Source organism: Heliconius melpomene, chromosome 20, assembly GCF_056956725.1.
Source record: "Heliconius melpomene rosina isolate 202511_hmr_F chromosome 20, ASM5695672v1, whole genome shotgun sequence".
Lineage (NCBI taxonomy): Eukaryota > Metazoa > Arthropoda > Insecta > Lepidoptera > Nymphalidae > Heliconius > Heliconius melpomene.
Window position 1 is genome coordinate 5,597,692 of NC_140408.1, and position 27,112 is coordinate 5,624,803.

Here is a 27,112-nt window from a genome sequence, read left to right on the forward strand (position 1 = left end):
GCTATAGCTTTAGTGTCAAGTACATTATAATAAAACTTAATTTAAACTTTCAGGTCCTATAGTTGAGGATACCACGCCGTGCCTACCGTCGCCATGCGGATTGAATGCTATTTGTAAAGAAGTCTCTGGAGCACCCTCATGTGCTTGCTTGCCTGGTTTCTTTGGGTCTCCACCTTATTGCAGACCTGAATGCTCTAGTAACAGTGAATGTCCGACTAATAAAGCTTGCATAAATCAAAAATGCAATGACCCTTGCATAAATGCATGTGGACAAAATGCTAATTGTAAAGTTATTAGTCATTCACCCATGTGTTTTTGTGCCATTGGATATCAAGGAGATCCATTTTTAAGTTGCCATCCATTGCCTCAACTCATTCCTGAATTTAATTCGCCATGTCAGCCTTCTCCTTGCGGTGCAAATGCCATTTGTAAGGAACAGAACTCGGCTGGATCATGTACCTGCTTACCAGATTACATTGGAAACCCGTATGATGTTTGTCGTCCTGAATGTACAGTTAATACGGATTGTACACCAAATAAAAGTTGTATTCGAAACAAATGTCGTGATCCGTGCCCGGGGACATGCGCGCCGATGGCAACATGTGTGACTGTTAAGCATCTCCCTGTATGTACATGCTCACCTGGCTTTACTGGAGACCCATATAATAAATGTAACATATTAAAAGGTAAAACAAAAATCATTTATTTATTTAAAATATCTTTTCGTAAAAAAACAAACAACCACACATACGTAGCCACGCACACAGAATATTTTTAAAATATAATGTTATTAATCGTTCAAATTACAATTATTATTTTTCTATTTTGTAAGTTTATTACTTACTATTTGTGGTTATGCTCAATATTATGACTAGATAAACTTAGAAAAATAGAAACACCTTAACCCCGTGTCGGGCTCGAAGTCTGGCGAAACACGGAGAATAGCATGTTGACATTAGGGCTTCTTGGCTTGACGTATTGCGAGAAAAAGCGTAGCGGGAAGAAGTCCAAATTGAAATTTAAAGTCGTATATACAAATTTAATGTAAATTAATACAAATCTGTTTTTGGAGTGTAGGTACACTTAAAGCGTTACCGAATGTATGTGAAAAATTTCGCTCCAAAGTTTTATATTCACATCATAACATGTCTCTCCAGTCTAAATGCCATGAGGCATGAGGTTCTGCCACTTATTTGGTTACATAAATTCAATCAGACACAATACATGTGATATGAATTTTAATCATGGCATAAGTTTATTGCCACAATCTTGACCGCTCAAAATGCGGTTAATATTTTGAGATCATAACATATTTTTTTTAGATAACAATTCAGAACCAATCTCATCATGCCTGCCAAATCCATGTGGGCCAAACAGCGTGTGTCGAACAGTTAATGGTCAAAGTGGATGTTCTTGTATGCCTAATTATATAGGCTCTCCTCCAGGGTGCAGACCAGAGTGTACAATAAGTACTGAATGTCCAAGTAACAAAGCTTGTGTTAATTTAAAATGTGTAAATCCATGTCCAAGTCATTGTGGAACAAATTCAGAATGTAAAGTCTTTGCTCACAGCCCTATATGCTCTTGCAAGCTTGATTATACTGGAGATCCATTTACAAAATGTTATCCGAAACGTAAGAAAAACCTTATTATTTTTATTATTCATTGCCTTCTAACTTTATTACTCATTCCTACTTACTTTTAATATGAAAAATCTTATCTTTCTTTATCAGCGGTTCAAATTATATTAGAAGTGCCAAAAGATCCATGTGTCCCAAGCCCGTGTGGTGAAAATGCCGTTTGCAGAGACAATAACGGTTTTCCGTCGTGTTCGTGCTTGCCAAACTTTCAAGGAAGTCCACCTAATTGTCGTCCAGAATGTGCTATAAATCAAGATTGTCCACCAAGTTTAGCATGTATTAATATGAAGTGTCGTGACCCTTGTCCTGGTAGTTGTGGTCAGAACGCTATTTGCACGGTATTCAATCATTTTCCTGCTTGTACATGTATTCAAGGATACAGCGGTGATCCATTTACTAGGTGTATACTGATATCACCAGTTGAAGGTAAACATAACAATTAATAAATATGATGAAATATTTAAATATAAGCATCTATATTTTAAGTTTTGTGTTATTATTTGATTTTTTTTAGATGAAATAATGCCAGATCCATGTAATCCAACACCCTGCGGATTTAATGCAGTGTGCAATAATGGAATTTGCACTTGTTTAGCTGATTATTATGGAGATCCATACTTCGGATGCAAGCCGGAATGTATAACGAATATGGAATGCTCTTTAGACAAAGTGTGCTCAAGGAATAAATGTGTTAACCCTTGTCCTGGAGCTTGTGCTCCGACAGCAGAATGCAACGTGTATAATCATATTCCAATTTGCACATGTTCTGAAGGCATGACTGGAAACGCTTTCTTGGAATGTAACAAAATTAAAAGTAAGTGTATTTATGTGTGCCACAACGCAATGCCACCAAAATTCGGCGAAAAGTGGAAAACGGAGTGTCTTAACACTAAGTTCTCTTTTCCTACCCTACTGTGTGCGGGAAACATATTTAAAAGAAACTGTTTTTTAAGAAACTTGGAAAATACCACCTAGTTCTTTTGTCTATTCTTGAGTTCTTTTTCATCTATTATCTGCCAAAATAACTACCATCGAAATTTAATATTTCCTGATCGTACTTACCAGTGTTGGGTGTATGGGTAAATAAACTTTCAGGTTTTATAAATAACGGAGGACTGTCTGCCAGAGGCTCTTGGTTCATATCTCAATTATTATAATAATATTTAATTTTTAGTTACGGTAATACAACCATGTAATCCAAGTCCATGTGGACCAAACAGTGAATGTCGTGCTGTTAACAATCAGGCAGTTTGTTCATGTTTGCCGTCCTTTATCGGAAATCCACCTTCATGTCGGCCGGAATGCAGTATAAGCGCAGAGTGTCCGCTAAATGAAGCGTGCAATAACCATAAATGTATAAATCCATGCATCGGTAGTTGTGGATACAATGCAAGATGTGAAGTCATCAATCATAGTCCAATTTGTTCTTGCCCAGCTCAATATACGGGAGACCCATTTTCGGACTGCATGCCAATAGGTCAGTCAATTTATATATTATATTGAATTATTTAATTACGTTTAAGTAAATTATTAAATATGTGTGGAATGTATATGCGAGTAATATGACATATAGAACTTATTATTTTCAGTAGCCACTCCAATAGCAACAATAGATCCATGTACCCCATCTCCATGTGGGCCCTATTCGATATGTAAATTTATCGGAGAGTCGCCTTCTTGTTCATGTCAACCTGGTTTCATAGGGGCACCACCAAACTGTCATCCTGAATGTATAAGTAATTCTGATTGCCCTCTCAATGAGGCTTGCATTAATCAAAAGTGCAAAGATCCATGTCCAGGCAGCTGTGGATATAATGCGGACTGTAAAGTTGTCAGCCATGCGTTGATTTGTTACTGCCCTTATGGCCAAACAGGCGACCCTCTTACACTGTGTAGTCCTTTTACAGGTTAGTAAATATCAAATGGTACAAAATTTATTTGTTTAATATTTGGATTATATATATTTTATTAATAGTAATATTAACATTATTCACGAAGATGAGCATTACACAAATGTAAAGGTTATATTGTTTTGCTAGATTCTGTAATCGAATACAGTTCGCCGTGTGATCCTTCACCTTGTGGTCTCAATGCGAAATGTGCTGAAAAAAATGGCGTCGGATCATGTAAATGTGATGACGATTTTGTTGGGAATCCTTATGAAGGATGTCGACCGGAATGTGTTCTCAATACTGATTGTAGTCCTACATTTGCATGTATACAAAATAAATGTAAGGATCCTTGTCCTGGTATATGTGCACCCAATGGAATATGTCAAGTCATTAATCATCTACCATCTTGTTACTGTCCACCTGGTCTTACTGGAGATGCATATACTTACTGTGTACAGAAAGTTGAAGGTGAGCTCAACTACATTTTGTATTAAAGTTACGTCGTTAAAATAAATTGTAGACAATAACAGTTTTAAAAAGTTTCATTACTAATTACCATTTTAAGTTAAACCTATTCATTTTCTTTTTTCCAGATTATGTAAAAGTAACGCCTTGTACACCGTCTCCGTGCGGACCAAATAGTCAATGTCGAGAAATAAATGCACAAGCAGTTTGCAGTTGTCGTGATACATTTATAGGCATTCCACCTAATTGTCGCCCAGAATGTACAATAAATAGTGAATGTGCTACAGATAAAGCTTGTGTCAATAGAAAATGTGTAAATCCTTGTAGAGATCAATGTGGTAAAAATGCTAACTGTAGAGTTATAGCTCACAATCCTATGTGTTCTTGTCAAGAACATTACACAGGCGACCCTTTTTCATATTGTATGCCAGGTATATATAAATTAACCATCAGAAATCTTTATATTTGACCCAAATGGAAAAGCATTTATTAAATTACACGTTTACTTTCAGAACCAACGTCTTTACTAGTACCAGAACGTGATGGTAATTCATGCGTGCCATCGCCATGTGGCTCCAATGCCCGCTGTGAAGAAAATAATGGCATTCCTCGCTGTAGTTGCTTACCGACGTATATTGGTACGCCACCCAACTGTCGCCCAGAATGTAGTGTCAACTCTGAATGTAGCGCAAATAAGGCTTGCATAAACAATCGTTGCGTTGATCCTTGTCCGGGCGCGTGCGGAAGTAATGCTGACTGTATAGTTAACAATCATCTTCCAATTTGTTCTTGCCAGCCAAGCTATACAGGCGATCCATTTACTAGTTGCAAACCTGTGATAAAAGGTAAAAAAACATTTTAAAAAATCCGCTTTCATGGTATTTTCTAAGACTCGTAAATTTTTACTTGTGTTGTAAAAAATAAAAATTTAATTAACTTTCCACAGATGTCGAACCTATCGATAAATGCTCGGCTACTCCATGCAGAGCTAATGCAATTTGTGACGACGGCGTTTGTATTTGCTTGCCAGAATATTACGGAGACCCTTATGTTGGATGCAAGCCTGAATGTGTCCTGAATTTTGATTGTTCACGCAATAGAGCTTGCATTAAAAACAAATGTAAAGATCCCTGCATAAATACTTGCGGAAATGAAGCACATTGCGACGTTGTGAACCATATACCAATATGCTCATGTCCATCAGGAACTACGGGTGATCCATTCCACTACTGCTTAAAGTTAACAGGTATTCTTTGTTGTTTCATAATATAATTCTAATATAATGAGTCACACAAACTATCTCAATAAATCAAAATTAGCTCAGGATTTCTAAAGTTACAGCGTTGTAAAATTTCACCACATTGATTTAAAATCCTGTTTTTGCGCGCTACTGCGTGACTACACGCGACGCCGTATATTTCCGATAACGGGTAATGCTGCCGAGTGTTTACGTGCAAGAAATTTGATCTGTAAAGTGGTTTGCACTTAATATTTTAAATTTTTGTTGTTGTGTTTGTGTTTGCTATTTCTTTAGATATTATTCTTATAAAATTAACTAAGAGTAACTCTTAATTAACTAATTTAGAGTTACTCTTAGTAAAGAGAGTTAATTAAGTTAGTAAGTAAGAGGCAGGACACAGCATGACGTCACACGCTATGAAAAGCTTTTGCCTCGGAGGTGGTACTTTAATGTTAAGTATCTCAGTAATTTTTGAAGATAGGAAAAAAATAAAAATAACATTCTTTTCTGAGTTATCTATTTTTAATATATTCTGATAACAAAAAATGATGGTGTGACTCATTATTTAAATTACTCTTATTATAATAGTTACGTAATATTTTATTATTCATCCACTTTTTAGAAACTATTTTACAAGACTTATGCCAACCATCGCCATGTGGACCTTATAGTCAGTGTCGAGAAATAAACGGTCATGCTGTATGCGTATGTGTTAAAGGCTATATTGGGACTCCTCCAAATTGTCATCCGGAATGTACAATAAGCTCTGATTGTCCACTCAGCAAAGCATGTTCAAATCTTAAATGTATTGATCCTTGTCCTGGAGCATGTGGACGAAACACCAAATGTGTTGTTGTCAATCACAATCCAATATGCACGTGCATAACTGGGTTCTCTGGAGATCCCTTCTCAGCTTGCTTCGTGATAGGTAAGATATTATTATAATTTCTACCTTACATATGAATCAAAAAGAAATGGAAATAAAATATATAGTTAATAATTATTTAATCTAATATCCAAATTTCAGCTACATCATCGCCAGTAGCAATAAATCCGTGTCTACCTTCACCATGTGGTCCTAACTCGATTTGTACTCAAAATTCTGATAACGCTGATTGTCAATGCTTACCTGAATTTATTGGCTCGCCACCAAGATGCCGTCCTGAATGTACTAGTAACACAGAATGCTCTACAAATAAAGCTTGCATTAATAAAAAATGCCGCGATCCTTGTATCGGGTCTTGTGGTGTCAATGCAGAATGTAGAGTAATAAGTCATACACCCATGTGCTTATGTGAAAATGGTTATACTGGGGATCCCTTCCGTTATTGCAATGTTAAAATAGCACAGATTACGCATGAAAGGCCAACACCTTGTATTCCATCGCCTTGCGGAGCAAACGCTGAATGCAAAGAACGAAACGATGTAGGATCGTGCAGATGTATGCCAGGTTACTTCGGAGATCCTTATGTAGTTTGCAAACCCGAATGCCTAATTCATTCTGATTGTCCATCAAATCAAGCTTGTCATTTGAATAAATGCTATGATCCTTGTCCTGGAACATGCGGCGTAAATGCTGAATGTAACATTGTGAATCATATACCTAGCTGCATTTGTCCTGAACAGTATTATGGTGATCCATATAAAATATGCTCATATAAGCAACAGGGTAAGGTTCTTATTATTTCTATATTAAATCTAAAATCAGCTTCACGCTGTATCCTATATACAGCAGTAGAAATATAGTTTTAAGACAGTCCGTTACCCACTTTCCGCCAATTTTTTTGAAGCAGGGCCGTGTTGAGTGGCGTAAGTCAACGCCGGATTTTTGTATATAATATATACAATTAAGATATTAGTACTTAAAATTTTATTTTGTTGTTATTATTTATAAATTTGATTTTAGTAATAAAAGACAATGACCCTTGTGATCCATCACCGTGCGGGCCTAATAGCCAGTGCAAACATCAAAATAATCTGGCAATATGCTCTTGTCTAATTGGATATCAAGGCGAACCTCCGAACTGTCGACCAGAATGTGTTGCAAATTTTGAATGTACTCTCGATAAGATATGCGAAAACTTAAAGTGCATCGATCCTTGTCCTAGAGGTTGTGGAATTAATGCAAATTGCAGAGTAATAAAACACAATCCTATATGCGCATGCAAAGAAGGCTTTACAGGAGATCCATTTACAATTTGTCGCGAAGTAATTCAAAGAGAACCAGTTTTAATGGAACCAACAAATCCGTGTCTGCCATCACCATGTGGACTTAACGCTGAATGTAGAGATATTGGAGGAATGCCTTCTTGTACATGTTTGAGTGGTTTCCTTAGCAGTCCACCTGATTGTAAACCAGAATGCATTCTGAATACTGACTGTAGTAATGACAAAGCTTGCATAAATATGAAATGTCTCGACCCCTGTCAAGGCTCATGTGGATTTTCTGCTAATTGTGATGTCGTTAATCACGTACCCGTTTGTTCATGTCCTGTCGGTTACGACGGAGATCCTTTCCTAATTTGCAGTTTTAAAAAACCAGGTAAGATACCGTTAGTATTTGCAAATTGGTATAATTACATTGATGAACTAAATATTTCATTGTTATCATTTTGTTTCAGAACCTGTGGAAGATGTTAATCCTTGCATTCCATCACCATGTGGTCCAAATGCCATATGCAAAAATAATGGCGAATGTATGTGTTTGCCAGAATATCACGGTGATCCATACTTTAGTTGTCGTCCGGAATGTGTTTTAAGTTCTGATTGCTCGCCAACCCAGACATGTATCCGCAACAAATGCGTTGATCCGTGTATATCTATGTGCGGAATAAATGCTGAATGCCATGTATATAACCATGTCGCTGTATGCAGTTGTCCGAGTAGAATGACTGGAGATCCTTTCGAGCGATGTCTCACCGTTCAAAGTATGTTAGAATTTAGTACAACTGGTAAATGTTATTTTACTAATTCTGTTACTCATATTTATGTTCACAATTTGTTTCAACTTTACAGTTGCTGTTACGAAACCTTGTGAACCATCTCCATGTGGACCAAACAGTATTTGCAGAGAAATTAATAATCAAGCAGAATGTTCATGCATACAAGGATTCATAGGAAATCCGCCGACTTGCAGGCCCGAATGTATCCAAAGTGCTGATTGCTCTCCATCAATGGCTTGTATAAACAGAAAATGCCAAGACCCATGTCCAGGATCATGTGCTTCAAATGCCGCTTGCAACGTGAAAAATCATAATCCAATATGCACTTGTCCACCTAGATATACAGGGTCTCCATTTACTCATTGTTATGGTAATTTTGTTTTTAATTACATTTTAACAATTATATGGTATTTATGTAGTAAAAGATCTTTATACAATCAAAGCAGAGAAGGTTTTAGCTTTTAGGTATTTTCGTACTGCCCCAGATAATTAAATCCCACGATCCCAATACTTTTATAATATTATCACTTAATTTTAGTATTTTTTTAAGTATATAGATAGATACTTATATATTCAGTGTCAATTCTTATTAAAATATATTATAATATTTATTATTTCATTATTTCAGTTGAGGCAACTATAGAAATGCCAATAAATCCTTGCTTATCAAATCCCTGTGGGCCAAATAGTATTTGTAAACCTATCAGAGATTCTTATGTTTGTTCATGTCAGCCAACATTCGAAGGATCTCCTCCAAATTGCAGACGAGAATGTAGTCGTAATGAAGACTGTCCATCAAATAAAACTTGCAACAATTATAAATGCCAGAATCCTTGTCCTGATTCTTGCGGAATTAACACAATATGCTCAGTAAGACTCCACACCGTAATATGTTCGTGTCAAGCAGGATATACCGGTGATCCCTTCACTTTATGTCACCACGCCGTAGAAACTTTACCTAAAGATGTATGCGAGTCCACGCCTTGTGGAGCCAACTCTCGTTGTAGGGCAACATTTAATAATATCGCTATTTGTGTGTGTGAACCAAATTACTTTGGTAACCCATATGAAGGTTGTCGACCGGAATGCGTAATAAACACAGATTGTCCGTATAACAAAGCTTGTCTTAAGAATAAATGTGAGGATCCATGTCCAGGAGTTTGCGGAACTACGGCTATATGTGAAGTTCTAAATCATTTACCAACTTGTAAATGTTCTGCTGGATATACAGGCAACCCATACTCATATTGTCACATAATTATCAATGAGCCAGGTTAGTATATATATATATTATTAATGACAATAAATGAAATTGGGAAAATGTGTAACTAAAACTATAAAATTAATTTGTTATAGACTTTACTCAGGAAAACTTCTGCATACCCAATCCATGTGGAAGCAATAGCATTTGCAAAGACAACAATGGCGTGACTACATGCTCCTGTAAGCCTGAATATATTGGGTCTCCTCCAAATTGCCGTCCAGAATGTACAATTAATTCAGAATGTCAAAAGTCAAAGAGTTGTATAAATCAAAAATGTGTCGATCCATGTATTAACGTATGTGGACTAAGTGCGGAGTGCAAAGTTATTAACCATGCACCAATTTGTAGCTGTCCTCATAATTATGAAGGAGATCCATTTACCAAATGTATTTTAAGAGAAAGTAAGAATTCGTCTCCTAATGAAAATATTACTCCTAATAATATACTTACATTTTTCACTAAATGTCTGTTAATTTAAAAATATTTTTTCAGAACATCCCCTAACCAATGTCAATCCATGTTTGCCATCTCCGTGTGGACCAAATTCAGTATGCCAAGCTACAAATAATATATCAATATGCACTTGCATGGACACATTTGTTGGGTATCCACCAAACTGTCGACCTGAATGTACAATAAATTCCGACTGTCCTATGAATAAAGCTTGCGTCAACCGCAAATGTCAGGATCCCTGCCTTGGCTCATGTGGCCTGCAGACAATATGTCATACACATCAACATTCAGCTATTTGCAGTTGTATAGAAGGATATACGGGAAATCCATTTGATAGTTGCCATGTTGTACAAGCCATTGGTGTGTATTCCCTACTTATTTTAATATAGAAAATATTTCAATCGAGCTAATTAAATAATATAAGTACACAAAATTTAATATTTTACTGTATGAGTATGAGTGTAATAAAATTATGTTTTCTACCTCTAAAAAAAATATTAAAATAACTTTAAAATAGCAAAATCGTTCTAGTATTCATATGAAATATATTTATTATAATCACAAATCTAACTATATTTTTTTTTAGAATCCATACCTGTCGTGTATGACAATTGCAATCCAAGCCCATGTGGGGCAAACACCGATTGTAATAATGGAATTTGTTCTTGTAAAAAGAACTACTTTGGTAATCCTTATCTAAGCTGTCGTCCAGAATGCACTCACAATTCTGATTGCGCTTTGAGTCTTGCTTGTATAAACAACAAATGTATTAACCCATGTGTTAACCTGTGTGGCCAAAATGCTATATGTGAAGTCTCCAACCACATACCTATTTGCAGCTGTCCATTAAATACTATAGGAAATGCGTTCTTCTCATGTGCACATAAAGAAAGTAAGAATGTAAAAATTTACAATTTAATATTTTTATATACTGTATCTTCTCACATATCATACTTAAAATATTTCTTTGTATATTAGTTGAACATCAAAGAAAAAATACATGCATTCCATCTCCATGTGGGCCCAATAGTCAATGTCATATAGTTCAAGATCAAGCAGTCTGTTCGTGCCTCTTAGGATATATTGGAATGCCTCCATCATGTCGTTCAGAGTGTTTAGTTGATTCTGATTGTACCAGTACAATGGCCTGCTCAAACCAGAAATGTATAGATCCTTGTCGTGGATCATGTGGGATAGACGCTAATTGTAAAGTACACAACCACAAACCGATATGTTATTGTCGAAACGATCTAACAGGAGATCCTTTTACTCAATGTCTACCAGTGTTTGGTAAGTACTACATACTTACTTTATAATATGAATATAGTTCAGTTATAATTTAAAAATATAATATAATATTTTATTATAGCTGAGATGCCTATGACACGAAATCCATGTAATCCAAATCCTTGTGGCCCGAACTCTCTGTGCACGGAAATCGACGAAAAATCATCATGTACTTGCCTTAGAAGTTTTATTGGAAATCCTCCATACTGCCGACCAGAGTGTGTCACAAATAGTGAATGTGAATTCGACAAATCTTGTATTAATAATAAATGTCTAGATCCTTGTATAGGCGCATGCGGCCGAAACGCACTTTGTAGAGTTGTTAGCCACTCCGCGATTTGTTCTTGTCAAGAGGGATATGAGGGGGATGCGTTTGACTATTGCTCACCGATTAAAGGTAAAATTAACCTCTGCTTCCTAAATGTTCTATAAATAAAAAGTTGTGAATAAAATAAAATGCTCAAAGTCATTTTATGGCAATTCCGCATTTTTTAAATTATTAATAATAAAAAATATACTCGTGTATATACATAATGTACGTAAGTAATTATTAATAAATGACTTGCATTTTCAGTGGCCCAAAAGCCTATTCATCACGTCAGGCCATGTTTACCAAATCCCTGTGGTCCAAATGCTGTATGTCAGGAAAGAAATGTCGCTGCTAGTTGCGTATGCTTAAGTGGATTCGTTGGAAATCCTTACGATGGATGTAGACCAGAGTGTTTACTTCATTCTGATTGTCAGCAAAATCTAGCATGTATCAGCAACAAATGTCAAGACCCATGCCTAGGTTTCTGTGGAATGAACTCAAACTGTCAAGCAGTAAATCATATTCCTAAATGTAATTGCGCAACCGGCTTCGAAGGCAATCCATACGACCGCTGCACTTTAAAAATCCAAGGTATATAATATTTATGCAATTATATATAAATTTACTTGTAAAATCATTATTGACACATTAAAAAAATAAATAAATAATCGTAATTCACGAATCAAAATCTCATAGGCTTTCTTCATTTTAGGTCCTTGAAATAAGTAAATTGAATAAAATAACAATTTTCATGTAAAAAACATTCTAAATTAATATTTATTGCACGGCCTAGAACATAATAAGAAAAAAGTAATTATTGGCAAAAAGGCCAAATGAACCATATCACTGGATATCTCAGCATAGGGAATGCTAGTGAGAATCTAAGGTTCATAATTAAAATAAAATCAAATCAGCCTCACGCTGTATCCCGCACACATCAGGGTAGGCATTGTGAGGACACTCTGTTCCCCACTTTCTGTCAAATTCTGGAGGCTTTGCTTGTTGAGTGGCAGAACTTAACGCCGTGCTTTGCCTTGCCACCAAAGCAAAGAAATGGAAACATAAACATAAATAAATATTTCTTTTCCTCGAGTGAGAATCGAACCCACAACCGTTGCGTTACAGCCATAGCCATGTGCCGCTGCGGCATGATGGCCTCAATAAGGTAGACATAATAATATTTATTTTAAGTTATATAATATTTATTTATTATTTTAGAAATACCAATTGAACCTTGTCGTCCTACGCCTTGTGGACCTAATAGCATATGCACATCTAATAATCAAGAAGCTATTTGTACTTGTTTACCTGGATACCAAGGAAACCCACCGAATTGTCGTCCAGAATGCGTTTCAAGTTCAGAGTGTCCACTAAATAAGGCCTGTATTAAACAAAAGTGTATAGATCCATGCGTAGGCACTTGTGGAGAAAACGCTGAATGTCGTGTCCACCGACACAGTCCCTATTGTACTTGCTTAATAGGATTTGAAGGCGATCCATTTATTAGATGTACTAAAGAAGAGAAATTACCATTTACACCGTTGCCTTGTGAGCCAAATCCTTGTGGACCATATTCGGTATGCCGTGATTCAGATGGATCAGCATCTTGTAGTTGCAAGATAGGATACATAGGCGTGCCTCCCCGTTGTTCTCCAGAATGTTCAATCAATGAAGATTGTTCAAAAGATAAAGCATGCGTGCGCGAAAAATGCATCAATCCTTGCATTGGCTCCTGTGGCAGCAACACAGAGTGTCGTGCGATGAACCATCTTGCTATGTGTTCTTGCTTATCAGGCTACCGTGGAGACCCATTCATAGGATGTAATGAAATAGAAAGAGGTAGGTAGTATTTTTATATTTATATACATATGTCATTATATACATATGTCATTATGAATGAATTTAAGTTTTTACATTGATTTAATCTTAAAATAAATCACACTGTTACATATTCGCAGATGTAGTTAGCCACCCCGATATATGTGCGGCTTCCCCGTGTGGTATTAATGCAGTGTGTTATAATAGCACTTGCTTATGTATTCCGGAATATCATGGAAATCCTTACTCAGAATGTCGACCAGAATGTACTAGTGACAACGAATGTCAAAAGCAACTAGCTTGTATAAAGTTGAAATGTATAAATCCATGTGAAAACGCTTGTGGCATTGATGCTGTTTGCAACGTATATAATCACTTAGCTATCTGTGAGTGTCCAACACCACTCCGAGGAGATCCATTTGTTGCCTGCCGTCACATTTCAGGTCAGTGGTGATAAAATTTACATACAATGACAATTATATTTATTTAATCTTATTATTCATGTGTATACATAATTGTATTTTTTTTTCTCAGCACCGGCTATATTAGATCCATGCTCACCAAATCCATGCGGACCAAATAGTGTTTGTCGGGCGTCAGGGACCGTAGCTCACTGTTCATGTCGGTCCGCAATGTTTGACGAACCTCCGAGCTGCCGGCCTGAATGTCGATTTGATTCTGATTGTTCACAAAATCTCGCATGTCGAAATAATAAATGCAAAGATCCTTGTCCAGGATCTTGTGGAATACAGGCTATTTGCCGAACTAATGCACACGCCCCAATTTGTAGCTGTCCCAATCAATACACTGGAGATCCATTCATCCAATGCTTCAAAGGTACGTAAGCACAAATCTGTCGACAGTCGTAAAGCCTTAATATTTGTTCTTATAATCTCAAAAAATACTTTCGCTTCTACAGTTACAGGCAATAAGCACGAAACGAAATCCTCATGTCAAGAATGTGGACCCAATGCAGTTTGTATTAACACTACTTGTCAATGTCAAACCGGTTATATTGGACTTCCTCCTGCCTGTTATGTCGAATGCCTTACATCAAATGATTGTGCTAGAAATCTCATGTGCTTAAACAGACGTTGTATTGATCCATGTCCCGGAGCATGCGGATTAAACGCTGTGTGCCATGCTGCTGCCCACGAACCTCACTGTGAATGTCCTTCGTCGAGTACAGGAAATCCTTTCATTGAATGTGGACCCATTAAGAATATTCGTAAGATAGATTCAACTGGACGATTGCTTTTTGTTTTTAAATTCAAACTTTGTACTTCAAGGTTTATTTTATACAGATTTAACGTCAGGGCCATCTTATGTTTTCGCACTTAAAGCTTAGGCATGGGTTTTAATTTGCGAAACTTAAAAAGGCCTTGTGTTTTTTATGCGGATAGTTCGTCATACTAAGCAAAGCTGCTTATCTTACTTGCTTATTTATATAGCCATGGTTGTTATAATAGTATAATATTGATTTCACAGCAAAGCCACCAAACGACCCGTGCAATCCATCTCCATGTGGTCCTGGTGCAATTTGTCGATCACGAGGTACTAGTGCTTCGTGTGAGTGTGAGGCAAATCTACGCGGTGACCCCTACACAGGCTGCAGACCCGAATGTATAGCAGACTCAGATTGTTCACCAAGCCGAGCCTGTATAAGATCTCATTGCCGTGATCCTTGCGAAGGAACTTGTGGAATCGGGGCTGAATGTGAAACTATAAATCATGTACCACTTTGTTCTTGTCCGCTAGGAACAAGGGGAAACGCTTTCGAAAGATGTGACGTCGTCGTTTCAGGTAAAATATAATAATTCAAATGGATATGTGTATGTACGAGTACGTAAGTATTTGTCAAAATGTAACAATATAATATTATTGACTATTATTATTTTTAGCTCCCCCTTGTACGCCATCTCCATGCGGTCCGGGCGCACTTTGTTCTGTTGTTGGCGATAACGCTTTCTGTTCCTGCCCGAGTGGTACGAGTGGAAACGCTGCATCTACTGGTTGTCGCCCAGAGTGCGTTGTGAGCTCCGAATGCCCGCGAGACCGTGCCTGTGTGCGTAACAAATGTATTGATCCTTGTATTGGCGCCTGTGGAAATGGTGCAGTTTGCCGAGTATTCGACCACGCACCCATATGCTCCTGTCCACCGACTACTACCGGTGACCCATTCCTTAATTGCAGAATCAGAGGTAGAGTAATTTTATTCCATAAGTAATTTGGCAAAAAATATTTAATTTTATTTAACAAAAAAGCTAAAATTGACATACATTTTTAGATACAGCACCAAGTCCTGCCGTGTTTGATCCATGTGATCCTAATCCTTGTGGACCGCACGGAGTTTGTCGCGATGGCATCTGTACCTACCCTGAATGTATAGTCAACGATGATTGTTCAGGAGACCGTGCCTGTATCAATAGAAAATGTTTAGACCCATGTATTAATGCATGTGGAATCAATGGTGTTTGTTCTGGTATTCGACACTCCGCTGTTTGCTCTTGCCCTGTGGGTTACACCGGTTATCCATTTGTGCGTTGTGAGCTTATAACTATAATTACACCAGCACCTTCTCTGCCGGAATGTATTCGCGACAATCAATGTGCAGATAATGCCGCATGTGTTGACTCTAAATGCGCTCAAGTATGCAGTGCCACCATCTGTGGAGTGAACGCTCGATGCCTTGCTAAACAGCACAGAGCCCGTTGCACTTGCTTGCCAGGTTATGGAGGAGACGCCTACGTCGGATGCTATTCAGGTATTAAGTACTTACTTACTTTAATAGTATTATAAATTTATGAAATAAAAATTTTTTGTATAACAATTTTTTCTTATATTTTTTTATAGTTCAATGCCAGAGCAACAATGATTGTCCAGATGATGAAAGTTGTGAAAGTGGCTCATGCGTGAAGGTGTGCTTACGGTTGCGTTGCGGAGTTGAAGCTTACTGCGTTTCGCGAGGACACACCGCTTCCTGTGAATGTAACTCTGGCACTAAAGGCGATCCATGGAGCATCTGTCACAAAGACGAATGTACAGTAGATAATGAATGTCCCAATTGGTTAGCTTGTAAGGCAAAGATATGCCAAGACCCATGTCCTGCAGCGTGCGCTATAGATGCATCTTGTAAAGTTATTAATCATGCCCCTACGTGTGAATGTCCCCGTGGAACTCGCGGAAATCCAACAATAGAATGCAAACCAGGTAATATATTTCATAATTCTTGATTATAACAGATACCAATATCATTATTTATTTTTTGTTTCGAGTTTAACCAAAAAAATCTACATTTATTTTTAGTCCATGAGTATGTGGAGTGCAATGAAGATGCTGAATGTGGTCCAGGACTTGCGTGCCTTCAAGGAACTTGCAACAATCCTTGTGACTCTACATCGTGCGGCGTAAGAGCCGTTTGCCGCGTAACTAATACATTGCCTTTCAGGACACTTGTTTGCGAGTGTCCTCCGCCTTTGACCGGTGATGCATCTGTACAATGCAATCCAAGTAAGTATTTTGTATAAATGCTAAATATTTGGTATGTATTGCTTATAATATTTTAAGTTTTCAGAACTGGCGCATAAAAGATATGTAATTATGTGCCATGTCGTATTATATTAAATCAGAACATAAAAGCAAACCTTGGATGTGATCAATGAATTCACAAAAGTATGTATAATGTATATATACATGGAAATATATAAATTTTGTATGATACACATTTTTTGTAAATAATCATAAATTTGGAGTGGCGGCACTGTCTATCTCTTACTGTAATTTTTCGTTATATTTATTTGTAATTAAGTAAATGTACACAAAATGTACTTATCTATTTATTTTAATAGTTGACTAACTTTTTTATTATTGATTTATTATACTAATGTAAAAAAAACACATTTTAAAGGGGGACAATGTTCAGAAGACTGGGAATGCGGTGATGAAGAAGAATGCTCCCAGGGCCATTGCAGGCAAGTGTGCGAGAAAAAGTGCGGTATTGGGGCTGAGTGTCATGCCCAAGCGCACCGCGCTTCCTGCGTCTGCATACCACCACTTAAAGGCGACCCCAACGTAGTATGTGTACCAAGTGAGTAATGCACTCGTATAATCTATTTATATAAAAGGACATGTTCTTACTGACAGAGGTAAGACGCACGCACAGCCGTAACTCTTGATGATAGAAATGTGAGATTTGGACAGATGTTTATTTTCGTATTCTGGACGTCCACTAAGAAGGGATTTTGAAAGATTTTAACCTTAAACGGATGAAATAGGGATAGAAAGTTTATATGGAAAAATCTTTAAATCGCCACCGATTTTTATAAAATTTGAAATTTAGACTTTTAAAAATATTTAATTGAATATGTATTTTATGGTTTATTACAAATCACCCCTTAAGGATACAACGCGTTCGCTAGTGCAATATAAGCACAAAAACATATTTTTTTTCAAATAACTTCAAATAATAGGAAACATATACTAGGCAATTTATAATAAATATATATAAATACTGAAAGATATTTTTTCAAGTTAATTTTTTTATATGTAGTCCAATGGTGTATTAACATTTTTTTTTAAATAGATGTGTCAGGACCGATGTGCCTGTTGGACTCTGAGTGCGGTGCGGCAGAAGCGTGCGTTGCACAACGCTGCATTTCAGCCTGCGCAGGAGCGTGCGGGGCCGGCGCGTTGTGTGAGGCTCGAGACCACCGCGCGCGTTGCCGCTGTCCGCCGGGCACTGCCGGCGACCCAGCGCGCTCGTGCTACTCCCGTAAGTTGTTCTTGACAATAATGTTGTATATATGTACATATGTTTACAAAAATTACATTTATTTCAATGTAAAAAATAATTTTTCATTTGCAATTTATTTACATTTTCTTTAGCGGAGTGTACTTCTGACGATGACTGTCCATTCGATAAAATCTGCACAAACGGATACTGCCGCGATCCTTGTACCCTCGGAGATAACTGCGGCAGAAACGCAATCTGCGAAGTTATCGCTCACACGCCTACCTGCCGCTGTCCACCAGGAACTCAGGGAGATCCACATCGTGCCTGCATTTCCGGAAAATGCCAATACAATGAAGATTGTGACGTCACTCAGATATGTAACCGACTAAATCAATTCTGTCAACCCGCTTGTTCAGAAAACAGCTGCGCGCCAGGAGCTATCTGTACGGCTAGTCTTCACCGACCAATTTGCTCTTGCCCATCTGGATATAGCGGTGACGCATACGGCCGCGGCTGCACATCTACAGATTTGACCTACGAATGCGCCACTGACTCAGATTGCGTGCGCCCCCTCGGCTGTGTGAATGCTCGCTGTGTGGATTTGTGCATCGGTAATCCCTGCGAAGCCAGCTTACTTTGTAGAACAGTGGACATACTGCCGCTACGGGCGGTCGCATGCGTATGTCCTGATGGCGATCGCGTGGCCCCCGATAGTGGATGCCGTGCACTCCCGGAAGCTGACTGCTCCGCCGATTTAGATTGCGCTAATAGTCAGACGTGTCGTCGCGGGAAATGTGTGGATGCTTGCAAAGCTTTGCCGTGTGGACACAACGCGCTCTGCGAATCTACTGACCATATGTCGCGTTGTAACTGTCCTCCGGGCTATATTGGTAATTCAAGAATAGAATGTAATCCAGGTAATTTATATTTATTTTTTATTAATATATTTAATATTTATCCTAATATACTGAACTGAATAGCTGAATATTATTTTTATATAATTTTTTTGATATTTTAATTATAAAAGTAGTTATTTTGGGTCTAGTAGCAAGATTAGTAATCACAAATTAATAAGCTTTATGTAAATATTATTTAAATCAAGTGGAAACTGTACTGTGAAAACTGTACGGTAGATTAGAAAGATAATAATTGAGGTCCATTCTTTGATAATACTGACGCATCTTTAGATTTTTGTCGCAATAATCTTTTTTTTTCTCAGAAGCTAGACAACCATCGATTGTAGAGTGTTATAAGGATGATGACTGTGGACCAGAACAAGCATGTAATGACCGAACATGTGTCAATCCTTGCGCTGATGCCTGTGGAATTGGTACTTTATGCCGTGTCATAGATCACGTTCCACTCTGCTCTTGCCCTAGAGAATATACAGGCAATCCTAAAATACGTTGTGTGCCACGTAAGTTTCTTTTATTATTAAAATTAAATATGTATTAACTTTAACCATATTGAATGACATCTCCATTACAGCTTCTCAAGACAAGTCCGTAATTCCTGTTGGTTGCAAGGCGAACTCTGATTGTCCTCTCTCTCAAGCTTGTATTAACGGTATATGTGTTAGTCCGTGCTTGTGCGGCACTAATGCTCAATGTACAGTCATAAGACACCATCCAGTTTGTGCATGTGAAATCAATCATTCAGGAAATCCATATGTTCGATGTGTAAAAGGTGAGACAATACATTTATACTCTCATGTAAATATTTTTTAAAACAGATATAAATATCGGTATGTATGTTTACTTATTGTAATATGTAATGATTACAGTTGAGTGCTCATCTGACTCTGAATGTCAAGACAGCGACATGTGCTACAATGGGGCTTGTGTCAGTCCGTGTGTCTTGGAAGCTCCCTGTGCTATTAATGCTGAATGTTACGGTGAAAACCACCGACCCAAATGCCGTTGTCCAAAAGAAACTATTGGCAATCCTTATGACAAATGTCAAGTAATAGACTGTGTAATTAATTCCGACTGCAACGAGGACAGCGTGTGCATTAAAGGTGTATGTCTAAACGCTTGTTCACCTGAAGGCGGCAACCCATGTGCTCATAACGCTAATTGCTTCGCTCGCAACCATGCTGCATCTTGTAAATGTCCACCTGCTCTATCACAAGGCGATCCGTTGTCACACTGTGAAAGGACTATAGTACTGGGTGAACCAGAATGTAGAATGGATGGTGACTGCCCTAGCGGCTATGCATGTCTTAAAGATGAATGTCGGGACGCTTGTAAAGAACTGAAGCCTTGTGCCACAGGTGCTCCCTGTACTGTCTCAGACAGCGTTCCTTTCCGAACGATGATTTGTCGGTGTCCAGAAGGCTACATAACTGATGAAAACGGAGCCTGCAAGACAACTCAACTACCATCTTTAAGTTGCTCATCGGACAAAGACTGTAGTGATCAGGAATCGTGTATTAACAGAATTTGCAGAAATCCATGTAACTGTGGTGAAAACGCTGATTGCTTTATTCGTGACCACAGACCAGTTTGTTCATGTCGCGAAGGTTACGATGGCAATCCATATCGTCAGTGCCGTATTGTAGGGTGTCGTACAAACTTAGAATGTGAATCACAAGAAGCCTGCGTTAATGGGAACTGTATAAGCCCTTGTCTTTTGAATAGTACTTGTGGGCCTAATGCAGAATGTTTGGTAGAAAAATCTCAGGTATATTGCCGTTGTCGCTCTGGATTCGAAGGAGATGCATATAGAGGTTGTATAGCTGTAGAATGTAGATCTAATGGCGACTGTCCGCAAGACAAACAGTGTCGTTTGCATCGCTGTATTAATCCATGCCAGCTTGGAGATATTTGTGGAAATAATGCCGAATGTTTAGTCCGCAACCATCTTAGCGTTTGTAAATGTAAACCAGGTTTCATTGGTAGTCCGTACATAGAATGTAGCCCTCAGGAAACAGCAGAATGCTATGTCGATGCAGACTGTCCAAATAGATTAGCGTGCCTAGCATCAAAATGTGTGAATCCCTGTACAGTCTTGCAACCTTGTTCAAAACCAGCGCAATGTGAAGTGTCGCCGACGCTACCTGTACGCACAATGATCTGCTCATGTCCACCTGGTTACATAAGTAGTGGGAGAGGTGCTTGTAAACCAGCTACCCCAATTTCAGAAGTAGCATGCGAAATTGATCATAATTGTAATTCTAATCACGCTTGCATAACATCAGTTTGCAAAAATCCATGTCAATGTGGGCCAAATACCGATTGTCAAATAAGAAATCATAAACCAGTCTGTGCCTGTCGACCCGGCTTCGTTGGAGACCCTCGTACAGGCTGTTACGATATAGCATGTCAGACGAACAATCAATGTGCGGATGACGAAATGTGTATTAACAAACATTGTATACCCGCCTGCAAAGTAGAACCCAACATCTGTGGGCAATTTGCTGAATGTTACGGATTTGAACATCGTGCGTCATGTCGTTGTGCAATTGGCACATTTGGTAATCCAACTCTAGCCTGCACTCCTATCAGCTGCCGAGCGAATTCGGAATGTCCACCGCTTAAATCATGTATAAATTCAAAATGCGTAGAACCTTGTACTGCTAATATTTGTGATGCGCCTGCAGAATGCCGCGTGCACCTTCACGAATTGTATTGTGTTTGTCCCCCCGGATATCAAAGCACTAGCGAAGGATGCAATAAGACAGAGACAATCTGCAATACAGATTTTGATTGCCCACCATCGACTGCTTGTTTGTCAAATAAATGTGTTAACCCCTGTCTAGAAATAAACCCCTGTGGTATAAATGCCGAATGTTCAGTTGTCGACACACTACAAGTCAAAACAATGGTATGTGAATGTAAACCTGGATTTAGAGGAAATGCATTAACAGAATGTACTACATTTAAACGTAAATATAAATATTTTTTTAAATTATTACTTTTGTAAATCATTTAAACTGTGTATCTACAAATCAAATTGTCTTTTTACAGCACCTATCACGAAATGTGTTCAGGGACAAGGCACTGATGAAAATGGAGAATGTATGCCGTGTCTGGAGCACGAAGGTAGAGTGGTCGATGCAAGAGGGCGTTGCGTTTGTAACTCAGAACGCGGGTTCACAGCACGTGGAGACATATGTGTCCCTGCTGGATGTCGAGCTGATAATGAATGTGAGGAAACATCGCGTTGCGTTAACGCCAAGTGCGTCCTAGCATGCGAAGCTGAGCCCTGTGGACTACATGCCACGTGTGAAGGTGTCGCTCATCGTTCACGGTGCACTTGTATTACTGGTTACTTTGGGAACCCCAGAGTACACTGCAACGCTACCTCCACTTCAAATATGACTTATCGAACTGACTTCCCACTCCCTGAGATGCAGGTACTTACTTACGTTCTTGTTTTATAGAATAGGATATACATATATGTATATATTGTGGCGTCGTGGCGTATATGAATATATTTATATACGTACAAATATAATACATACATAAACACATATATATGTATGATAATGCTCAAATCTCATTATGAACATATTTTTAGGTATACTGTCTTGCAAATGGAGTAAAAGTTAGCTTAAAGATCAAGGACTTCAATGGAGTCCTATACGTAAAAGGATACAGCAAAGATGAACGATGTCGTCTCGTTGTTCACACTTCAGAAAATCAAGAAAGTCCAGTAGACTTTACAGTGTTATTTGGAGATTGCGGATTAGTCCATGTTAACGTAAGTATAATTAAAATATTATTTAAAAATATTAGCCAGTTCTTGAGACCAGTTGTGGCGCAGGCGCACAAGTATCGCCACTCGAAGAAATGAAATATTAAATATTTAATCTGATGTCGAGGCCAAACGCGATGTTGAGTCCTGTCCTGGAAAATGGGGAACGGAGTGTCTTAACAAGAGGTTTCCTCTGCCTACCCTGCTGTGTGGGTGCACAGCGTTACGCTAATTTTATCTAAAAGTACTTCCAGCATGCACTGGCATTATAAAAATACACATTATGTTAATAATAATAATAAATAATAAATTAATTAATGTAAATATGGTTACAGGGCCTGGCGAGCTTCGTCCTTGTGATGCAAAAACACCCGAAACTAGTGACATCGAATGCCAAAGCTTTCCATATTAAATGTATATACAAAACTGGGGAGCAGAACGTGACACTTGCGTTTAACGTGTCAATGTTGACAACGGCCGGTACGATCGCCAACACTGGGCCACCGCCCACCTGCTCTATGCGCATCGTCTCGCGCACTGGCGACCAGGTCAACTCCGCAGAAATCGGTGAAAACCTTGTTCTGCAAGTGGATGTTCAACCATCAAGTAAGTGTTCTAAAACACGCGATTCTAATTATTACTTACTAATTTTACACTTAAATTTTGTGGATTTTCCTAGGTAAGAAAGCAGAGCATATCAAAATAAAAAAAATCTAAGAAATAGCGCTTACATAGATTTAAGTAGTAAATTAATATTATTAATACAACAAAAATAATTTGATGAAATAGACTATTTAATTGTTTTTTAAAATAGATCGGGCGAAATAATTTTATCCAAAGTGTAGTGAAACAAATTAGTATATTTATAATTATAAAAACAATCTTGCAGGTATCTATGGCGGGTTTGCTCGCAGCTGTATCGCAAAGACCAGTGAAGTGGCCACAAACATAGAAAATGAATATACTGTCACTGATGAAGATGGCTGTGCCACCGATGCCGCGATTTTTGGAGAATGGGAAAGAAGTGAAGATGGAAGTGCATTGAGAGCGGCTTTTAATGCTTTTAAATTTCCAAGCAGCGACAATATAAGATTCCAATGTAATATACGCGTATGTTTCGGGAAGTGTCAACCGGTAAGTATTTATATACGAGTATATCGTGTAATCAAAAAAAATAATCATATTGTGTAATTACTGATTATTAATCTATAATAAAAAAATTATGATTACATATAGGTATATATTATTCTGATTAAATAAGACTAATATTAACACTAAGTAATCATGATTAGTTTAAATTAGAATATTAATCTGATTAAAACTGTAGTTAATTATATTCAACATGCACATTTTGTATAATATTTCCTCAACATTCTTAATTTTATAAACGTTATTAATTTGTAGGTAAATTGTCGCGGCTTCGATGCGTTTGGAAAACGTCGTAAACGAGAAACTATCGATAACGACGGTCCCCTCGCGGGCCAACTACGCGAGGAGGTTACGGTCGAGTCTAACCAAATCCTGACGCTGGAGCGAAGAGACCCGTCCCGTGCGGCGCGACAAAGAGACGGATCCAACACAGCGGCGGAAGGCAGCGGCGGCGGCGAGGTGTGCGTGTCAGCGGCCGGGCTGGCGGTGGCGCTGGCGCTGACGGCCCTGCTGGCGCTGGTGGCGGTGGCGGCCGCGGTTGCGTGCTGGCTGGTGGCGTGGCGACGCGCGCGCCCTCCGCCCGCGCCCCTGCCACACCCGCCCGACTTCCCCAACCCGCTGTTCCAGCGCTAAGCCCGCGCACTAGTCCACGCCCCGCTCCTCCGCCGGCGCCGGACGGTGTCGGCTCTTCCTCTCTCCTCGGTTACTATGCGCGCCGCCGGAGGACCGCCGGGCGAGGCCGCCGCGGGCGCCGCTCCCTCGCACGCGCTCGTGGCGTCCTAATTAGATTATTCTATTTGTACTTTTTATACTAATTATTATTAACGTAGACTCGACGCCTCCTCTGAACTTTGTGATAAATAATGAATATTCGAAATCACCATAGTTTTGTAAAATAATTAAAAGAAATTAGCATGTAAGCAAATATTAATAAATTTAATATACAAATATACAAATCTTTAATTTTAAGCCTGCATATTACACACATTTTTTTCTTAATGATCTCTCTTAAAATAACAGCTACTAGTGTATTTTTGTTTTTTAATAACTAGGCTTTGTTGCTCGCTTAGTTAAAAGAACAACCCAGAATATCAAACATTCTAATTGGTCGAGGTAACTCAGACCAAATACTTCGTGGGGTGGTGTCTATATTTTTAAATTTTCACTAAATTATAAAAAAAATATTTCAAAATTATTTCGCATTATAAAAAAAATTAAGTTTATTTTTTGAAGGCGCTTTTATATCACCCCGAGATTTGTCACCTACCAAAATTAGTTGGCCATCTATAGATACTATAAGTTACAAAAAATTAAAGTACATAGTCGAATATATCTCAAAATGATGAAAACGAATATGAGTATCTGCATGCGTATAAATAATTTCTATAGAGATTTGCCTGTCGTTATTCACGCGATCCTATGCCATTTAAAAGTTTTACCTGTAGTAGGAGCATAAAAAACACGCTAACAATATGAGTAAGAGAATAAATAAACTATAACATAAAAAAATCACTTTAATCTACATTGACAACATCAAATAAATCACTACTTTTTATGAAATAATTTTTGACAGGTTTATTAGAATTTTCAGCACTAAAAGTGTTATCATTCTGAAATAATAACAGTTCACACTCGTATTTAATTTAAAAAAAAAAAGCTAAATATTATAAAGATAAGTGTACAATGAATGGTTAATTGATTAATCGATAATAAAAAAAATTAAAATCAAATCGAAAGTTTGAGGCCACTCGTGCCGCAGGGGTACAATTGTACGCCTGAAAACTCTACATGTATGGGTTTGATTCCGTCTCGAGGAAATGAAATCTATTACGGCAATACTACGCAGATTATATATTTACTAGTGGACCCGGACGCGGCTACGCCTGCTTCAACTATAAGAATATTTATTAAATATATTCATGAAATTATTTTCAATTCTCAATAGAATTAGTAAGAAAATATAAGCTCAAATAATCAAAAAGAATAATAAGTAGATACACATTATTAGAAAAAATTATCTGAGTTATTGAAATGAACTAACAAAAGGATTAAAAGTAACTAAAGGATAGGTATTCTTAATATTAGAAAAAGTACCTAAAGTTTTCCGTGCGTGCGTACATAGATATCGACTCTACGAAATAACTAAACATTTCTCTCTATTAAGTAGGATAATTTTAGCGGGCAATATCAAATAAAATAAGAAGAGAATCAAAGTGTATTTTAAATTAATTATAAACAACAAATAAAGTTCGAAAATGTATGAAAATTTATAAAACCGTCAACGTCATCTGCCCGTTCGCGTCGGTCATACTCATACTATACCACTCGTAGGCTAGGTCATTTGGAATCAGTGACATCTCCTTAATTATTTATTAGAATGTTATACAGTAAACTATAATTGCAATCTAGATAAAATGCTAAAAGTGACTATTATATTTATTTTCATAAGGATGAATATCAAAACGTCGCGGTAGCGGTCGCGTAGCAACGACGGTTGTTATTAACATGGCAGAATAAATTGCATGTCAAATTAGAATGTACTTTAAAATATATTAGTATATATGTGTAATGTAATGTTATATAGCCTATAGCACTTCTGAAGAATGCAGCTTTCATACAAAACAAAAACAATGAAAATCGGACCAGTAGATCCAGAGATCTTAGCGTTCAAACAAACAAACAAACAAACAAACAAACAAACAAACAAACAAACAAACAAACAAACAAACAAACAAACAAACAAACAAACAAACAAACAAACAAACAAACAAACAAACAAACAAACAAACAAACAAACAAACAAACAAACAAACAAACAAACAAACAAACAAACAAACAAACAAACAAACAAACAAACAAACAAACTCTTCCGCTTTATTATATTAGTATAGATTTGTCTATTCGCCTGTTTGTTAATTTATTTATAATTCACGCTGTATTATAATTCACGCTGTATTTCACACACCGTTCCCCACTTTCCGCCGAATTTTAGGGGCATTGCGTGTTGAGTGGCGAAACTCAACGCCGCGCTTTGACTCTACACCAGAGTGAATCTATCAATCTAAATAAATATTCCTTTTTGAATTGAATTGAATTCTTGATATATGGCGTTTCGAGCGTGCCAGTTGAGCACAATTCATTTCGCCAATGTCACGTTGTATGGAAAACACACGAAGGAAATTGACCGGTAATTAAAAATATAAATATACACATTTATAGGAT

The 27,112-nt window shown here is 37.7% G+C and overlaps 1 protein-coding gene across 8 annotated transcripts in view; it reads left to right on the forward strand.

The window, feature by feature from the left end:
• The window catches only part of dpy (fibrillin-like protein dumpy), a 103,471-nt gene extending 76,825 nt beyond the window's left edge, over positions 1-26,646 (forward strand). For 6 of the 8 annotated variants that reach the window (XM_085205078.1, XM_085205080.1, XM_085205081.1 and 3 more), the window contains 42 exons: positions 54-686; positions 1,323-1,634; positions 1,734-2,066; positions 2,155-2,454; positions 2,815-3,117; positions 3,230-3,547; positions 3,680-4,000; positions 4,126-4,428; positions 4,510-4,842; positions 4,944-5,243; positions 5,860-6,165; positions 6,265-6,906; positions 7,144-7,779; positions 7,859-8,164; positions 8,253-8,549; positions 8,808-9,452; positions 9,536-9,844; positions 9,936-10,256; positions 10,483-10,788; positions 10,875-11,186; positions 11,266-11,580; positions 11,758-12,084; positions 12,712-13,332; positions 13,452-13,754; positions 13,846-14,148; positions 14,231-14,539; positions 14,800-15,114; positions 15,213-15,512; positions 15,599-16,075; positions 16,165-16,521; positions 16,618-16,821; positions 17,219-17,398; positions 17,894-18,082; positions 18,196-18,960; positions 19,263-19,460; positions 19,532-19,729; positions 19,827-21,929; positions 22,012-22,400; positions 22,565-22,747; positions 23,077-23,347; positions 23,631-23,875; positions 24,146-26,646. In XM_085205078.1, coding sequence (XP_085061204.1) covers positions 54-686; positions 1,323-1,634; positions 1,734-2,066; positions 2,155-2,454; positions 2,815-3,117; positions 3,230-3,547; positions 3,680-4,000; positions 4,126-4,428; positions 4,510-4,842; positions 4,944-5,243; positions 5,860-6,165; positions 6,265-6,906; positions 7,144-7,779; positions 7,859-8,164; positions 8,253-8,549; positions 8,808-9,452; positions 9,536-9,844; positions 9,936-10,256; positions 10,483-10,788; positions 10,875-11,186; positions 11,266-11,580; positions 11,758-12,084; positions 12,712-13,332; positions 13,452-13,754; positions 13,846-14,148; positions 14,231-14,539; positions 14,800-15,114; positions 15,213-15,512; positions 15,599-16,075; positions 16,165-16,521; positions 16,618-16,821; positions 17,219-17,398; positions 17,894-18,082; positions 18,196-18,960; positions 19,263-19,460; positions 19,532-19,729; positions 19,827-21,929; positions 22,012-22,400; positions 22,565-22,747; positions 23,077-23,347; positions 23,631-23,875; positions 24,146-24,523 — 16,466 coding nt within the window. In that variant the 3' untranslated portion in view covers positions 24,524-26,646. The remainder of the gene's footprint in view (positions 1-53; positions 687-1,322; positions 1,635-1,733; positions 2,067-2,154; positions 2,455-2,814; positions 3,118-3,229; positions 3,548-3,679; positions 4,001-4,125; positions 4,429-4,509; positions 4,843-4,943; positions 5,244-5,859; positions 6,166-6,264; positions 6,907-7,143; positions 7,780-7,858; positions 8,165-8,252; positions 8,550-8,807; positions 9,453-9,535; positions 9,845-9,935; positions 10,257-10,482; positions 10,789-10,874; positions 11,187-11,265; positions 11,581-11,757; positions 12,085-12,711; positions 13,333-13,451; positions 13,755-13,845; positions 14,149-14,230; positions 14,540-14,799; positions 15,115-15,212; positions 15,513-15,598; positions 16,076-16,164; positions 16,522-16,617; positions 16,822-17,218; positions 17,399-17,893; positions 18,083-18,195; positions 18,961-19,262; positions 19,461-19,531; positions 19,730-19,826; positions 21,930-22,011; positions 22,401-22,564; positions 22,748-23,076; positions 23,348-23,630; positions 23,876-24,145) is intronic. The other 2 variants (XM_085205079.1, XM_085205085.1) reach the window with 1 other exon arrangement.
• The last annotated feature ends 466 nt before the right edge of the window (positions 26,647-27,112 follow it).